The sequence below is a fragment of the Nymphaea colorata genome, chromosome 2, assembly GCF_008831285.2.
Source record: "Nymphaea colorata isolate Beijing-Zhang1983 chromosome 2, ASM883128v2, whole genome shotgun sequence".
Classification (NCBI taxonomy): Eukaryota; Viridiplantae; Streptophyta; class Magnoliopsida; order Nymphaeales; family Nymphaeaceae; genus Nymphaea; species Nymphaea colorata.
The window spans coordinates 32492335-32511349 of NC_045139.1; the positions used below are offsets into that span (position 1 = coordinate 32492335).

At 46.1% G+C, this 19015-nt stretch overlaps 1 protein-coding gene across 8 annotated transcripts in view; it reads left to right on the top strand.

Annotated features, from left to right (window-relative positions):
- Positions 1-19015, top strand: part of LOC126409786 (uncharacterized) — a 69913-nt gene that overhangs the window by 6190 nt on the left and 44708 nt on the right. For 2 of the 8 annotated variants that reach the window (XR_007572511.1, XR_007572512.1), the window contains exon 4: positions 18708-18777. The exons of 5 other annotated variants lie outside the window; for them this stretch is intronic. Coding sequence is in view for 1 of the 3 variants with exons in the window: in XM_050076122.1 (XP_049932079.1) it covers positions 17617-17782 (166 nt within the window). In the remaining 2 variants the exon portion in view is untranslated. Of the gene's footprint in view, positions 1-17616; positions 18343-18707; positions 18778-19015 lie in introns of those variants that run through there. One more of the 8 variants, XM_050076122.1, reaches the window with a different exon arrangement.

Below are 19015 nucleotides of genomic sequence, written 5' to 3' on the forward strand. Positions count from 1 at the left end.
GCTTCTCTTCCTCTTCTTCTTGTTCGTATCTCTACATGGTATCAGAGCCGTGAAGTTTCGGCGTTTCTGGTTGTCTTTTGCCCGTGTTAGAGGAGAATCGCCCGGCACTGTTCATCGTCTCGCCCGTGCCCGACGCTCGTGCCCGAGCGTCGTCTGTCGTCCCGCCGCCGTCTCCGCCCAGCGCCGCCCTGATCAACGCCGATCAGGATTCCGCCGTCTCCGCCTAGCGACAACCGGCCCAGCGACGCCCTGATTAGCGCAGCCGCTTCCGCCCAGCGTCGGCCTGCCCAAACGACGACCTGTCCAGCGGCGGTCTTTTTCCGCCCAACGCCGTGTCCTTTTCCGGCGCCGTGCCGCTCTGCCTGGTCTGTTTCCGCCCAGCGCCGCGCCGACTGCCTGGTCTGTTCCCGCCCAGCGCCGCGCCGCTTTGCCTGGTTCCGTTTCCTGCTCTCTGTCCGTTTTTTGGTGTTGTATCGTGTGATTGCTTCTTGCTGCCCTTGCTGCCTACTGGTCTGTGATTATGGCAGCCTCTTCCTCGTCAACCGTCAACACCAATCCCACTGAAATAGGGGCTTTTAGAACGGAGAATGTTCCCATGCAGGTCATCACTCTTCGCCTCACCAAGGATAATTATTTCTCGTGGTCGCCTGCTATGACCATGGGGATTGCTGGCCGTGGTCGCATGGCCTATATTGATGGGAGCAACCCCGAACCAGCAAGAACAAGTGATGTGTGGCATACTTGGTTTCTTGAGGATAATCAAGTGAAAACTTGGATTGTCAATTCCGTTTCCGCCGATATTCAGCCCCTTATCCTTCGGAAGAAGACTGCTAGAGACATGTGGGTGGTCCTCGAGCAAATGTATGGCCAAAAGAAGACCGCAATTCGTACTTACCAAGGACCTCGTCTGTTGCAGAGTACTATGGGGCTTTGAAAGCCAAGTGGGAAGAGCTTGACTATCATTCTGATATTCCTTGGCATTGTCCCCATGATCAGGCGCTCTATGTTGCTCATGAATGGGAAAACAGGGTGTTCCTATTTTTAGCAGGTTTAAATGATGAGTTTGAAGGTGTTCGAAGTCAGATTTTGAATTCAGGAGCCAGTATTGAAGATGTGTACTCCTGTGTTGAAGCGGAAGAACAGCGAAGGCTTGTTACAAAAGAAGGGAAGAGGGAACTTGTGCCCTATAACGAGAGATCTGCTCTCGTGAGTCGTGGTCCTGGCGGCCCATCTAGGTCTCTTCGCCGGTGCACTCACTGGATTATTGCTGGGATCTTCATCCAGAAAAGAAGGGGAACAGAGGGAGATCTTTGACTGGGAGAACGCCCGTGTCTGAGGTGCAAGCCTCTAGTGGAGAAAAAGTCTCCATTTCTGCTGACCAGCTTCGTGAACTAAGGGCTTATTTGGGCAGGCTCGATGTCAACAAGACTGAGACCTCAGAGGGAACTACAGCTAATCATGCTCTTGCAGCTATTGGCAATCAAGGTAACTCTTCTGTGGGGGAATGGATTGTCGATAGTGGTGCTACTCATCACAGGTAATCCAAAATTGTTTCATGAGTATAAGTTGTCCTCGGGAAGGGAACGTGTTTCTCTTGCAGATGGTTCCTCTACCTGTGTGGCAGGCGAAGGCACTCTGTCCTTGTTGGACAAATTTCATGTGCAGGGCGCTTTACATGTTCCCCAGTTTCTTTTAAATCTCTTATCAGTCAGTAGACTTAAGAATTGAATTGTGAACTTATATTCTCTGCCGATCGTTGTGTTTTGCAGGACTTGGTGAGGACTTGGTGACAGGGAAGAGGATTGGGATTGGTTTAGCTTCTATGGATTATATCGTCTTCCCATACGTGTGGCTACTGCTCTGTTGACAGCGATCCGCAAGACAGATAAGAGAAGAGAATATTGTCTTCAGTCTTTTATGTACTGGCATGAACGTTTTGGGCATTTACCTTTTGGGATTTTGAAACATTTGTTTCCAGACTTGTGTTCCTCCTTTGATGTGTCTTCCATTTCTTGTGATGTTTGTCAGTTTGCCAAACATGTGAGGGCTTCGTACCCTCTTTCTTCTAGTTGTGCTAATGAAGCTTTTTCTCTGATTCACTCTGATGTATGGGGACCTTCGGGCATTCATACCCGTCAAGGTTTCCAGTATTTTATCACTTTCATTGATGATTTCTCTCGTGCTACATTTATATACTTGTTAAAAGACCGCAGCGAGGTTCCTCGAATCATCGAGACATTTATTCTTCTTGTGCATACCCAGTATGGTGCGAATGTTAAAACTTTCAGGTCCGATAATGCCCGTGAGTACATGTGTCGGCCTGTTGAGGAGTTTCTTAGACAACGGGGGATTGTTCACGAGACATCCTGTAGTTACACCCCCCTCAAAATGGGGTAGCTGAAAGGAAAAATCGTCAACTTCTTAATGTCACCAGGGCTCTTTTGTTTCAGAGAAATCTTCCTAAACACTATTGGGGTGATGCAGTTCTTACTAGTGCCTATCTTATTAACCGCATGCCCAGTCGTGTTTTGAATGGTAGGACTCCCCACTCGTTGCTTCCTGGCAGTCGTCCACCATTTCCTCTTCCTCCTCGTGTTTTTGGTTGTGTATGTTTTATCCATGATCACAGTCCAAATGTCAAGAAACTTGATCCTAGGTCTATCAAAGGTGTCTTTGTTGGATACTCCCCTACGCAAAAAGGATACAAATGTATTGATCCTATTACTGGTCGAGCTTATGTTACGAGGGATGTTACCTTCTTGGAACATGCCTCTTACTTTGGTGCGAATCCTCTTCAGGGGGAGCAGTCTGTGGGCAGGGAAGAGTATTCTCAGAGACAGGAACTTCAGTTTATAGATTTTTTGGACTACAAGAAAACAGAATCACTTAATACTGTTGATGTGCCTGAGAAGGAGGAAAGGGGTGACAATAGCATTGAGAAGGAAGGCCCTCAGTTGTTTGGACAGTTCTACTCTAGACGAGGTACTCGGAAGACGAGGTACTCGGACAGAGGTGATGACTTGTGATGCTAGATCTACTTCCAATCCCAATGCCACTCCTTCCCTGGATGAACCAAGTCCTACCGAGGAGACCGTGGAGACCCATGATGAGGTTGAAAAGAAGAATGACGATCTTCCCATTGCCCTGAGAAAGGGTGTCAGGTCATGTACTCAACACCCCATTGGTAATTTTGTTTCTTATTCCAGACTTGGGAAAGATTACAAGTGTTTTGTTTCTACTCTTTCTTTGGCTGTGATTCCCAGGACTGTCGCTGAAGCTCAAAGTGACTCCAAGTGGGCCGATGCAATGAAAGAAGAAATAGATGCCCTAAGAAGAAACTTGACATGGGAAGTGGTGAAGATTCCTGAAGCCGCTCACCTAGTTGGATCCAAATGGGTGTATACCATCAAGTACAAACCAGATGGGAGTGTTGAAAGATATAAAGCTCGACTTGTGGCCAAGGGGTTTAGCCAGAAATATGGAATTGATTACTTGGAAACCTTTATGTATCAACTGGATGTTAAGAATGCATTCCTCAATGGTGACCTCGAAGAAGAAGTATATATGCATATGCCTCCAGGCATTGTATGGCCTTAAGCAATCGCCCAGAGCGTGGTTTGAACGACTGAGAAGAGTGATGATACGTCATGGATACAAACAAGAAAATGGAGATCACACTCTGTTTGTGAAGAAGAAGGAGAGCAAGGTTACTCTCCTGCTCGTCTACGTAGATGACATGATTGTTACTGGAGATGATGAGGAGGAGATTATCAAGCTAAAAGGGTTACTGGCTACAGAATTCGACCTCAAAGATCTTGGAAAACTAAGGTATTTTCTTGGTATGGAGGTTGCTAGGTCTAGTACTGGTCTTGTACTAAACCAAAGGAAATATACATTAGACCTGCTGGAAGAAACTGGTAAATTGGGATGTAGACCTACTCCTACCCCTTTTGACACTGGGCACAAGTTGAGTCTCAGAGATGGAGAGCCTCTCTGTGAAGAAGACAAGGGAAGATATCAACGTTTGGTTGGGAAGCTAATTTATCTTACCTTCACGAGACCTGATATCACCTTTGCGGTGAATGTTTTGAGCCAATTCATGCATGCGCCAACCGATGCACATCTGAAGGCTGTGGACAGAGTGCTATGCTACCTGAAGAAAAATCCTGGTAAGGGACTCCTGTATGTGAAACAAGAGACTGTGGAAATCGAGGGCTATTCTGATGCGGATTGGGCAGGTTGTGGTGATACCAGACGATCCACTACAGGGTACTGTGTCTACTTGGGAGGAAACCTTGTTGTATGGAGGAGCAAGAGATAGGATGTTTGCTCTAGATCCAGTGCAGAGGCAGAATATAGGGCAGTTGCTATGGGAGTGTCAGAGTTATTATGGTTGAAGATATTGTTGACTGACATTGGAATAGAGATTGAAGGACCTATGAAGATGTATTGTGATAACAAGTCTGCAATCAACTTAGCCAACAATCCTGTACTTCACGACAGAACAAAACATGTTGAAATTGATCGTCACTTCATTCGGGAAAGGATTGATGCGAAAGAGTTGATCTTACCTTACATGAAGTCTGAAGACCAAACTGCTGATGTTCTGACGAAAGCTCTTCCTTCAGCTTCATTTGAGAGGAATGTATCCAAGTTGGGCATGTTTGATATGTACGCCCAACTTGAGGGGGAGTGTTGATAGATTGTGGGTTTCGGGTCCGGATCCATACCCGACCCGCCTTGTAGCCCGTTTTGGGCTCTACTTAAGTCATGTAACCCTAATCCTTAAGTGTTAATGATAATCTTAAGAGAGAGAGAGTCTGGCTGCTAGTGGGCACCAACTCCTCCTCATTCGTGGTTTTTTCTCCCTCGTGTTGAGGGTTTTCCACGTTACATCGTGATCATTGCTTCTCTTCCTCTTCTTCTTGTTCGTATCTCTACAGTCTTCATCACTATCCTCAGTCTTTCAAACTCTAGGAGACTGCTTTAATCCATACAAGGCTTTGACAGCATTGTTCGCTTTGAACATATCCATCCAGGAGGCATACTCATATAGACCTCTTCTTCTAGATTGCCATTCAAGAATGCGTTCTTAACATCAAGTTGATCCATGCTCCACCCCTTTTTCACGGCAAGTGCTAACCCTCACAGTTTTCAGTTTGGCAACAGGGGCAAAGGTTTCAAGATAATCAATACCATATTTCTGGCTGAACCCCTTTGCAACAAGCCGAGCCTTATACCTTTCCACAGTACCATCTGGTTTTGTGGAATATCCACAACTTCTCAAGTGTCATTCTTTGCCAAGGCATTCATCTCCTCTCTGTAGCCATTTAGGATCCTCTCTAGCATCTTCCAGGACTTAGACAAGGATGTTATAAAGCATTTGTAATTCTTACTCAATTTCGCATAAGAGACAAATCTCTGAATACGATGAGAAGTGCAAGACCTGGTGCCCTTGCGCGGCTATAGGCCTTGCGCGGCTATAGGAAGCTCTTCATTGATTAGACTTGGGTTGGGTCATCCGGAGAGCTCACAGGATTGGGATTGGTTACATCAACATTTTCAATCACATCTGTCTTCTTCCTTCTGTACACCTGGCCAAACAAATGATCACGGGCTGTAGGCTGATTATCAACAAGACCCTTGTCCATGTGACAGTCTCTATCATCTCTGACTGTGTCTGCCACACTGTCACTGGCCTTGTAATCCAAGAAATCCGTAAACTGAATCAACTGATTTGAGGAATACTCTTCACTAGTGTCCTAGATACTCCCCCGAAGAGGATTCACATGAAAGTATGCTTCATGTTCATGGAAGTGACGTCCCGGGAAACATAGACTTTAGAGGTGGTAGGATCAACACATTTGTATCCCTTCTGAGTGGAGGAATACCCCAGGAAGACAGCCCGAGGATCAAGTTTCTTGAGGGTGGGACTATGGTCATGAACAAAACAGACACACCCGAACACCCGAGGAGTAAGAGGCCAGGGATTCTGAGTAGGCCAAAGCAGAGAGTACGGGGAATGGCCCTGCAACACACGGGTAGGCATACGGTTGATAAGGTGGGGCGCATCACCCCAGTAGCGCTTGGGAACCTGTCGATGGAACAGAAGAGCCCAGGTAACATCAAGCAAATGGCGATTCTTCCGTTCAGCCACGCCATTTTGGGGAGAGGTGTGTAACTACATGACGTTTCATGGACAATACCCTTGCTCTTCAAGAAATCATCTAGGGATTGAGAAACATACTCTCTAGCATTATCGGTGCGAAAAGCTTGGACAGACGTAGTCTCAACAAAGGCCACAAAATTTTTGACAATAACGGGAACTTCACTACGTTCTTTCAACTTCAACAGATACACGAACGTACAACGGGAGTAATCATCAATAAGGGTCATAAAGTAATGAAAACCACGACAAGTGGGTACTCCCGAAGGACCCCAAACATCAGAATAAACCAAAGCAAATGGACGAGTGGTTTTATTGAATGAAATAGGGTACGAGGCCCGCTTCACAGGTGAAGGAGTCCATGGAAACAAAATGAAACAAACTAGGAAACAACTTCTTAATCAATGGAAACGGAAGATGACCAAGCCGCTCGTGCCATCGCATAATAGTAGATCTGTCTTCCATGCCTGACAACTGTCCACTAGTGGCTGAAATAAGAGCGGACGCAACCTGCACAGGCAGTCTGTAGAGTCCATCAATAGCCGAACCAATCTCAATCTTCTGCCCCGTCACCAAGTCCTGCAGAAAACACCGATCAGCAGAAAAGATCAGATTACAGTTGAGCTCTTTAGTAATACTGCTGACAGATAACAAATTCACAGGAATATTGGGAACATGAAGAGCATTATGAAGACAGTATTTATTTAACAAGGACAAACTCCCTTTTCCAGCCACAGAGATAGAAGAACCATCAGCCATAGATACACGTTGCTGCCCCGAAGACAATTTGTATTCTTGAAACATCTTACGGTCCCCTGTCATATGATGCGTAGCACGTCATATGATGCGTAGCACCACTGTCAACAATCCAATCACCATGTGAGGAATTACCTTGGTCACTAGTGGCCACGAGAGCTTGGGCTAACTTAGCCCCCTCAGACGTGGAAGTATCCTCCTGAGTAGTAGACAGCCGGCTGATATACGCTTGCAGTTCTTTGATTTGATCGGAGGAAAGCTTAGATTTGGCAACATTTGAAGGACTACTCTGACTAGGCTCAGGCACAGAAGGACTCCGGCGGCTAGAAGGAGGACGACCCCGGACAAGCCGCCTCTCAGGATGAAGATCCCAACAAAAGTCAACAGAATGTCCTGATTTGGCTACACCGCCGAACAGGACGCTGTCCAATCCCAGAAGCACGACTAACAAAGGCTGAAGGAGAACTCCCCTGACTGGTGTCAATATGCATCACCTGTCGACGCTGTTCCTCAGATTCCACACGGGCATACACCTCTTCAATTCCGGGGACCTCGTCACAATTGAGAATTTGGCTCCTAATGGATTCAAATTCATCATGTAAGCCTCCGAGGAAAAGAAAGTTATTCCACTTAATCAACAATTACACTATAAGTGGGATTAAATAAGAGGGAAAAACGCCTAGGGTACCGAGCCACTCTCGGTACCCGTGCCCATGGGACCGGGTCTGGATCCAGACCCGGTTCCCTACACATTATATGTTAACAGTTAGAATCCCTGCCCTCGATGATCTTCTATAGGAGTTTCAGCAGGTTTTCTTGCCACCCACGCAAAAAGACCTGTTAAGTCCAGGCCTTGGAAAAGGACCTGTGATCGTTGATCACAGAAGGAACAATGGAACACTCTGTCAAGGGTTATTCAGCCAAGCAAGAGCCCTTTTTGTGTCGCCAGCCCTGTTGGTCAGGGATGGTAGCTGGCGGTTTTGCATGACTACCCATGACTACCGCGCGTTGAAACGCCATCAGGACAGGTACCCCATTCCTATGGTGGAGGAGCTGCAGGGAGCACTCCTCTTCTCTAAATTAGAGGGAGCACTCTTCTCTAAATTAGAGGGAGCACTCCTCTTCTCTAAATTAGATTTGCCCTCCGGTACCATCAAGGGTAGCGATAGAGGACATTCCCAAGACTGCAAGACTGCCATACTCATGACCGACACTATGAATTCACAATCATGCCCTTTGGTTTAGCAAATTCACCCTCGACTGTCGCTAATGAATGACATGTTACGAGACGCCGACTGTCGCTAATGAATGACATGTGACTGTCGCTAATGAATGACATGTTACGATCCTACCTGCGACGCTTTGTTTTGGTGTTTGATGATACTGCAGACCATTTACAGCACTAACATTCTACAACAAAATCATCTCCATGCCAAGCCTTCAAAGTGCTCATTCGGTAAGAGGGAGATCTCATACCTGGGCCACGTGATCAGCAAGGGCAAGGATGGAAGAAGAAATACTGCCTGCAACAACCAGCACTGACACCGGCACTGCAGAAATGGTTTCTCAAGTTAATAGGGTTCGATTTTGAGGTACACTTCCGTAAGGAAAAAGGAAAACGCTGCAGCTGACAGCGTCTCCATATTAATACAACACCGATGCCCAGCCTGGAACCTTGTCTCAAGTACGCAGCTGCCTCAGTGCTGCCTCAGTTCAGCAACTGAAGGAGCAGTTAACAGTTGTTAAGATATAAGGATACGAATGGAAGGAACCTTATTTGTATCACACAGGTGCATTTATATACCACTAGAAACCTCTCTGCCCCGGACTACCACAATGATAAAATTGCTGGGCACGAAGGAGTGGAAGCTACCTACAGAGATGCGCCAAACCTTCTACTAGCCAGGGATGAAGCGATATGTCAGGGAATTTTTGAGAACCTGCCAGTGGGACTGCTACAGCCTCTCGCAACACCCGAGCTCATATGGGATGGTACGTTCATGGATTTCGTAGAAGGCTTACCCCTGTAAAATCTGTCATAATGGTTGTGGTAGACTGCCTCTCAAAATACACCCATTTTACCGTGGCCTTTGCCTTCCACGAAAATGTGGGGAAATTTCATGGAATGCCACGAACAATAACCAACGACAAGGACCCTGTCTTCCTCAGCAACTTTTGGAAAGAATATTTTTGCATGCAGGGCACAACACTGCAGCCTAGCCTATCACCCACAAGGGTGGACAAACAGAGGTGGTAAACCCTTGTCTTGAAGCTTATGATGTTTTGGAGGGCAGCGACCCCGACTATGGGTAGATCATTTAGCCTGGCGGAATTTTCTTATAATACCGGCTGGCGTTCCTCTACAAAAACCACCCCATTTGAAGCTGTCTATGGCAAGCCCCCTCCCGACGCTCTATCAACCAGGAACGGCCAGCCAAGGAACAAGAAGTTGACACTCGCCTAAGGTGTCGAGATGCAGTCCTTAAGACTTGAAGGAGCACCTAGCAGCAGCTCGCAACCGAATGGTACTTCAATACAACCGAAGACATCTTGAGCAGCACTTTGAGGTAGGGAATTGGGTATACTTGCGCCGACCTACACACGGTGGAGGGTTTCGCCTACCCAAGGGATACAATAAATTGGCTCCTCGTTACATTGGCTTCTATAAGATCATTAGGAAAATTTGGAACTCTAGCCTATGAACTGCAGCTCTCCCTGAAGGAAGTAACATCCATGTGTCTTCCACGTCTCAAAGTAACATCCATCCTGTCTTCCACGTCTCAAAACTGAAGGTTTGCTCCCACCCACCCTGAAGGTTTGCTCCCACCCACCCAACCAGGATGTAGTAACCTCTCCTCAGTAACCTCTCCTCCCATTGTGGAGGACCAGACCACTGCTCAGCCCTTCAGACGTCTGGGCGTCCGCAATAAAGGCAACAATGGCGCCTACACCACAGAATGGCTAATAGAATGGACTCATAGCAACCTGGGAACTTGCAAGGAGATTCTCAGGCGTTTCCCGGGTTTCACACCTTGAGGATAAGGTGTTTCCGTAGGGGGGAATATTGTTAGGCGCTGAACTAACACTGTCTTACGTTCACGGGTCGGGTCAGCAGTTAGGCCTTGTAAATTGTAATAAGTCCACCCACTCCCTTGATACGCATGTATATAAATCTCTCTAGGGGAATTAAAACCCTAAGAGTTCATGGAAAGGAATTGAAGTTGGGCTTCACACTTGTGTGTGTGTGTGTTAGACAAGCTAGAGCGCAAGGGTGGATAGCTGTTGAGAGCTATCAGTGTCGGATTTCATAGGCATGCGGATGCATTTTGATCAAAATGAGGGGAGCACCTTTTAAACTATTAAAAGGTAAGGCTGCATCCCTAATGTTGCTGGTGGCGTCTGATCTGGAACCAGCTGACGCAGTAGAGGGTCGACGATGGCAAGGTTGTATCAACCCCAAGCGCTTAGAGGAGCTGCTGAAGGAATTCAGCAATGTATTTGAAGCGCCAAGAGGACTACCACCAGCAAGAGCTAGTGATCACAACATCGAGTTACAGCCAGGGGCCAGGGCCGTGAGACTGCGCCTTGCAGGTACAACGTACAACCTCTATCAAAAGGAGAACTTGCTTAATAGGAAGGTGGTCCAAAACTTTTGCATCTCGTAAGAAGAAAAAAGATGGCAGTAGTTGATAGCTAGACATAATTCATGTGTCTCTATGATGCAGTTCTGCAGTATTTAAGATATTAACAAGTTTATCATGCCCTTTTACGGTAGCAATTTTTAAAATTGCTACCGTATCGCCCGATTCTGAGTTCGTCGGTGGAAACAGAGGATCCGGCACCGGCGCTGGGCCTTGGAAGCAGCCTAGAATGGACTTCCCATGATTCTTAGGGGGTCCACCCCTGAGCTGGAACTTCTAGAGCTGGAACTTCTAGGCGGAGCAGTTGTTTGAGTGCCATGGAATCACCGGTGAGTAGAGGGTGGGCCACACCGCCATCCACAGAAGGGATCTATCGTCAACTACCAAGAATGTTTTGAGTACCAAGAATGTTTTGAGGAGTTTAGTAAGATGGTCCGAGGATGAAGCACTTGTGGGAGCATTCCTAGGTGGCCTAAAGAGAAAATAAGGATTGAGGTGTAGGCTGCCAAACCCCACAGACTTCCATAGGAATGGTGGAAGAGAACACAGGTGAGATAGTAGGAATGGTGGAAGAGATAGTAGGATTGGTGGAAGAGAACAGATGGGTGTCTCAATGGAAACAACAGGCTGTGGGATACCGACCAAGGCAGCAAGAGCCCCGCTCACTTGTAGAGAATGCACCTCCAGAGGTGAATGAAGCAAAACAGCATCCAACATCTGGACAGGTCGACAGGTGATTAGGCAGATTAAAGAGAAGAGAAACTGATTAGGCAGATTAAAGAGAAGAGAAACGATGCAGGATCTGTTTCCACTGCAACCAACCTTGGTCACGAGGTGAAGAAGACGAGCGGAAGAAGCCACTGCCTTCTTCCACTGCCCTAGAGGAACGTTGGGGGAGTCTTCAGCCAACTTGCCATTGGAAATTTCCCTCTACGGTCTAGTGGGGGACGAAATGCCCCAGTTAATGCCAGTTGAAGGATCCTTGAGAGGGCCAGAGTCACCTGGTGGACAATCTAAGACAGCTAAGGCCTTGGGTTGCACAATCGAGCAGCAGCCAAGGTTCAATGTGGTGGTGGGACCAACGGTGGTGGGAGATGGGAGCACACTGAAATGCCTTCTGGTGGGAGATGGGAGCGCACTGAAATGCGAAGGCAGGTGTTCACTTGAACTGTTCACCTTGGCCACGGATCGGTGGGTGAAGAAGACGAGCGGAAGAAGGACCCCTTGAACTGTTCACCTTGTTCACCTTGCCACCCACTAGATTGCCCCCTTGGCAACAACACGATCGCCGCATAGAACTGCAACAGGGAAAAGGACCCTGTTAAGTCCAGGCCTTACTGGCTTACCGCTATAGTCGATCACAGAAGGAAACAACTCTGGGGTTATTCAGCCAAGCAAGAGCCCTTTTTGTGTCGCCAGCCCTGTTGGTCAAGAAGAGGGATGTTGGTCAAGAAGAGGGATGTTGGTCAAGAAGAGGGATGGTAGCTGGCGGTTTTACATGACTACCGCGCGTTGAACGCCATCACTGTTAAGGACAGGTACCCCATTCCTATGGTGGACCCCATTTCTATGGTGGAGGAGCTGCAGGGAGCACTCCTCTTCTCTAAATTAGATTTGCGCTCCGGGTACCATCAAATAAGGGTAGCGATAGAGGACATTCCGAAGACTGCTTTCCATACTCAGGACGGGCACTATGAATTCACAGTCATGCCCTTTGGTTTAACAAATGCACCCAGTGGCTAATGAATGACATGTTACGATCCTACCTGCGACGCTTTGTTTTGGTGTTTTTCGACGATATTCTCTTCTACAGCAAGGACACTGCAGACCATTTACAGCACCTGCGAGTTGTGCTTAACATTCTACAACAAAATCATCTCCATGCGAAGCCTTCAAAGTGCTCATTCGGTAAGAGGGAGATCTCATACCTGGGCCACGTGATCAGGGGCAAGGTTAGCATGGAAGAAGAAAAGGTCTGAGCCGTCAAAGAATGGGGAACACCCTACTCAGTGAGGGAACTGCACGCCTTCTTGGGACTCACAGGTTATTTCCCTAAGTTTGTCCATGGCTACGGCACACTAGCTGCACAAGGGGAAGTTCGTGTAGACTGAGAAGGCAAACCAAGCCTTCCTGACGGTGCTTGTCTTACAATTACCCAATTTCTAACAACCCTTCACGGTGGAGTCAGACGCATCAGACCTAGGTGTGGGTGCTGTCCTGAGCCAAAACAACCACCCCATAGCCTATTTCATTAAGGCAGCAGGTCAGCATATGAAAGGGAATTGATTGCCATGTCTTCGCAGTCCTCAAGTGGAAACATTACCTCCTAGAATAGCGATTTAACAGATCATCAAAGTCTTAGTATAGTCTCAAAATACTGCCTGCAACAACCAGCACTGACACCGGCACTGCAGAAATGGTTTCTCAAGTTAATAGGCTTCGATTTTGAGGTACACTTCCGTAAGGGAAAAGAAAACGCTGCAGCTGACAGCATCTCCAGATTAATATACAACACCGATGCCCAGCCTGCGAACCTTGTCTCAAGTACATACTCAGTTGTGGGATCAGATCCTACGAGAGCAGCAGGCAGCTGCCTCAGTTCAGCAACTTAAGGAGCAGTTAACAGTTAACCCTCTTAAGATATAAGGATACGAATGGAAGGAACCTTATTTGTATCACACAGGGTGCATTTATATACCACTAGAAACCTCTCTGCCCCAACGGCTCTTGGAGCACTACCACAATGATAAAATTGCTGGGCACGAAGGAGTGGAAGCTACCTACAGAAGGATGCGCCAAACCTTCTACTAGCCAGGGATGAAGCGATATGTCAAGGAATTTTTTTTTTAGAACCTGTGACGTTTGCCAAAGGAACAAGTACGAAACAATGAAGCCAGTGGGACTGCTACAGCCTCTCGCAACACCCGAGCTCATATGGGATGGTATCTTCATGGATTTCGTAGGAGGCTTACCCCTGTCCAAAGTAAAATCTGTCATAATGGTTGTGGTAGACTGCCTCTCAAAATACAGCGATTTTGTGGGCCTGTCTCATCCTTATACCGCCAAGACTGTGGCCTTTGCCTTCCACGAAAATGTGGGGAAATTTCATGGAATGCCACAAACAATAACCAACGACAAGGACCCTGTCTTCCTCAGCAACTTTTGGAAAGAATATTTTTGCATGCAGGGCACAACACTGCAGCCTATCACCCACAAGACGGATGGACAAACAGAGGTGGTAAACCGTTGTCTTGAAGCTTATGATGTTTTGGAGGGCAGCGACCCCGACTATGGGTAGATCATTTAGCCTGGGTGGAATTTTCTTATAATACCGGCTGGCGTTCCTCTACAAAAACCACCCCATTTGAAGCTGTCTATGGCAAGCCCCCTCCCGACGCTATCAACTAGGAACGGCCAAGGAACAAGAAGTTGACACTCGCCTAAGGTGTCGAGATGCAGTCCTAAGGACTTGAAGGAGCACCAAGCAGCAGCTCGCAACTGAATGGTACTCCAATACAACCGAAGACATCGTGAGCAGCACTTTGAGGTAGGGAATTGGGTATACTTGCGCCGACCTACACACACGGTGCAGGGTTTCGCCTACCCAAGGGATACTATAAATTGGCTCCTCGTTACATTGGCCTCTATAAGATCACTAGGAAAAATTGGAACTCTAGCCTATGAACTGCAGCTCTCCCTGAAGGAAGTAACATCCATCCTGTCTTCCACGTCTCAAAACTGAAGGTTTGCTCCCACCCACCCACCAGGATGTAGTAACCTCTCCTCCCATTGTGGAGGACCAGACCACTGCTCAGCCCTTCAGACGTCTGGGCGTCCGCAACAAAGGCAACAATGGCTCCTACACCACAGAATGGCTAATAGAATGGACTTATTGTGAGGATATACCAGCAACCTGGGAACTTGCAGAGGAGATTCTCAGGCGGGAATTTCACACCTTGAGGATAAGGTGTTTCCGTAGGGGGGAATATTGTTAGGCGCTGAACTAACACTGTCTTACGTTCACTGTTTTTCTGTTTTGTTCTATTTCAACACTCACAGGAGTTCGCGGGTCGGGTCAGCAGTTAGGCCTTGTAAATTGTAATAAGTCCACCCACTCCCTTGATACGCATGTATATAAATCTCTCTAGGGGAATTAAAACCCTAAGAGTTCATGGAAAGGAATTGAAGTTGGGCTTCACACTTGTGTGTGTGTGTGTTAGACAAACTAGAGCGCAAGGGTCGATAGCTGTTGAGAGCTATCAGTGTCGGATTTTCATAGGCATGCCGGATGCATTTTGATCAAAATGAGGGGAGCACCTTTTAAACTATTAAAAGGTAAGGCTGCATCCCTAATGTTGTGGTGGCGTCTGATCTGGAACCAGTTGACGCAGTAGAGGGTCGACGATGGCAAGGTTGTATCAACCCCAAGCGCTTAGAGGAGCTGCTGAAGGAATTCAGCAATGTATTTGAAGCGCCAAGAGGACTACCACCAGCAAGAGCTAGTGATCACAACATCGAGTTACAGCCAGGGGGGCCGTGAGACTGCGCCCTGCAGGTACAACGTACAACCTCTATCAAAAGGAGAACTTGCTTAATAGGAAGGTGGTCCAAAACTTTGCATCTCGTAAGAAGAAAAACTCCATGATGCAGTTCTGCAGTATTTAAGATATTAACAAGTTTATCATGCCCTTTTACGGTAACAATTTTTAAAACAGCATGGTGGTCCAGACGTCAACTAAAATACCTAGAGATATGGATTGTTTTTAGTTGAGGACATATGTATTGGTCATATTGTTTGAATGTTGGATGCCCTTTGATTTATTGGTTATATTTTGGCCATATTTAAGTATATTTTTCACATTTGTAGTTAAAAGAGGGCCTCGTCTTTCCTTTTAAATGCAGACGTTGGGGGCTCCACCTTGCTTGAAGGTTAATAGGAGTGGACAGCAGCTGTTGGAGTAATCAGACGAAGTCATCACCCTACCTGCCTACATATGACCATCAAGGTATGCAGGGGCCTCTGGAACCTTTGGTACAACCGTCACTTGAAATTGGAGAACCAACATTGCTCACCCAACAATTGGTGCAATAGTCACAGCTTTGTGTAGATTTTTTGCAGAACAAGGGGACGGAGGGCAGCTTCAGCAGAGAAACTCTTGTTCTTTATTATAAATTTCAGGGTAGAAGGTTCAGGAGTTCTCCTTTTAACTACTGATGAGCTGCTACAGTAGTAAGGGATGGCATTGAAGATCATCCATGGCAGTCATTCACTACCTAAGCAACCATGGTAACAAGGTTCCCCTACTTCCCATGCAAGGATTTCTGTTCATGTGAAGGCATAGATGAGTTACCAGTTGTTAATGTTTCTTTTGTTAAAGTGGAGAACTGGACTAAGGTTGCTCAGAAATGCCTTTTGCATGGACATAACGTTCTTGGGAGTTAACGAGTGTCCTTAAACTTGTTGAAGATTGGGGGGCGGCAAGAACTAAGAGGGATACAACACTTGCCCAGGTCGTCCTCATGTCATCTAGCCTCAAGGTTGCTTTCAGCGTTGGATGCCAAAGCTAGAAAGGCAGTTTTGGGGCATTTATTGGAGGAGATCAGTTCCTGGATGGGAGTTGAATCTAAGGAACATACTTGAATTCCTGCCATCAGTATCACATAAAACTATTACCCACTTCATGGCACTCATTTCTATAAAGTTCATATCGGGTGTGGGAGCATGAGCTCAGTGCATGGAAGCTACTGTGGAACAGACGTTACTGGTATATGGCCATCCAAGGGGTAGTGTCTTTGGTTTCACTAGGGAAAAGGGCTTTGTGCAGTTCACTATTATAATGGCAGCCTCCCAAATACAACCATACCAATAATTCAAGGGTGCTCTTGAGATGGGATGTCTCCTTAGCACATCCATCCGTGGATCTCTTCATGGGTAGGTTAGTATATATTTTATTGGGAAAGTTAGAGAGTAAAAGAACAGAAGAAATTTGTACTAATGATTCTTTTTATAATGATGCTTGTTGGGCTTGACTGTAATCACTTTTGATCAAATACAAAGGACAATTATACGGAGAAAAATTTGAAACGGATCAGGTGCATCTTCTACATGAGGTCAGTCTGGCAGAAAATTCAAAGGTGGTCCTACAACTGCTATTTCTCTGGAAACGCATGCATTCTGTAGCTGACCAACAGCTATCTAAGTCCGATAGCGTATCTCTGCATGCAAGGCATATACATCAGAATAGTGTTATCAGGTCCTTGGATAGTAATCACTATATGATCCATACAGATTTTGATTCAAGGCATGGCAATGAGGTGTCCAAGTGCAGGAAGGCCTGTCGCAATCACCAAATTTTTCTTCAGGCCTTGAGGAGAAGGTGTATTTCAAAGTGGGAAGTAATTGTTAGTTGCGGGATCTTGGACCATAGCTGCCTTATAGACCCGGTGTTGGCGTTATAAATAAGTCCTGCGTTGTGGGTCAATGTATCTATCCAGTCTTTGACTCAAATAACCCTTTGAGAAAGACTACCCTAATCGGGGATTAGGGCATTGTTTGATGTGTGCGTGAGTTCTTTTGCTGTTAAGGGTCGGGCTAGAGGCTGCTACCAAGAAGCTTGGAAATAATCTGTTGTGGCTCGAGAGCGTCAGGGTGGAGAGTCAAGTTGATCATCCACCTCTACCTAATTAACTGGGTCTATATATAACAATCCTACAATGTTTCCTTCTAGATTCACAAGGAAAACATGTGTCTCTGCCCGCTAATAATTAGAAATTCAAGCACAAATAAGGTTATTGAGCTATAAAGAGCCCTCAATCAGCAGCTGCAAATTTTTATCGGTATGTGCTTGTCCTTCTGTTGTTTTGCTTATTTTGTTTATTCGTTATCATGTTATGGTTTTGCCAGATTTTTATCAGTTTCCCGAAAGCGACACAAGAATGCTAATTAAATTTCATTAGAGTTGTCTCTAGCCAGAATTCGGTTTTCGTATCTCCAGTCCAAGTAGTATCAACAAGTGCTGACTCCAACTAAAGCCTAAACCTTTTTGCTTGTAGGTGGCATCTCCACAATAACAGATTATTATTTTGTGACTTCTTTCCTGCAATGAAGAAGGAAGAAAAATCAGCAGGCATACTTCTAGCTTACATGTATTTTGGTTTCAATCAGCTACAGTATGAAAAAGCGATGTTTCCCAAGGGTTGGATGGCATCCCATGTCTAGAGTTACACCTCCAGCACCTTTGACCCTACAATTGGCTACGCCCTTGCCGATGAAACTGCCAAGGCCAATGAGGGAGCAGGCAAATAACATGATTGCTCTTCAATTTTGTTTATATTCATTTGCCAGGCCGAGTCAGTTTGAGGAGCAACTTTTCTCATGGTCACTGTGCATTACCTTCAACTTCCCCTCCGTCCTTTCATTGCATCTCCCTTGCGACAAAAGTAGCCTGTCAGTTTAAAGAGCAACTTTTCACATGGTCACTGTGCATTACCTTCGACGTCCCCTCTCCTTTTCACTAGAACAGTCCTTTCATTGCATTTCCCTTGCGGCAAGGGAGACTCGCTGGTCTTTGGGATGCACATTGCCTATTTGATGCAATCTATTGATGGTTGGAACCCGTGAAGAAATCCATCGACCAGGTGACAAATTGTAGGACGGCCTGTGAATAGAAGGGGAGTGGTTTACTATATGACGATCAGTAGCATGGATTTATTTTGAGAATAGTAGATTTTATGTTCACTTGCACTTCCAACATGACTTTTTTATTTTTTGTTGTATTATAGAAGACTGCCTAGTAAAGAATGCTTGTGACATAGGACTATCGACATGCCTTAGAATGCCCAATTTAACTAATAAGTGTACATACATTATAAATACCCAAGCATACATACATTTATGATTCCCCAAATTATTATTTTTATTGCTTGAACTGTTTTACCATTCTAAAAAGGAACAATGCGTTCCTGCTTGATGTACATTTCTTCATGGGTTGAGGAGATCAATTAATGCTCTTAAAAATGCTAGCAGAATTAGTCCATTGGTGGACAAGGGGCCTCAGACGTGTCTTGCAAAACAGTCATTTTGAACATTATATCCAACAACATGCATGTGTGGTGTTGACTTTTTTTTTGGGTTTATTCTGTAGAAAACAAACGGGGCAACAAAGCTGGAGGTAGGAACTGGAACTATATTGTGCACTAGATGAATGGTTGAAGGTGCTCTCTCTCTCTCTCTCTCTCTCTCTCTCTCTCACACACACACACACACACACACTTTTATGATACACATTCTTGGGATTAGGATGTGGGCAATTGTAGAGTCATGTTAAATTTTCAATCAACATACATTGCCCTCCTCCTCATCCTAATTCTTCAGGCACGCAACAAGTTCAACAGTCTGCCGATGATACATCTCAGGGGGGATATAGAGAAAACATACCCCTACATTAAGATG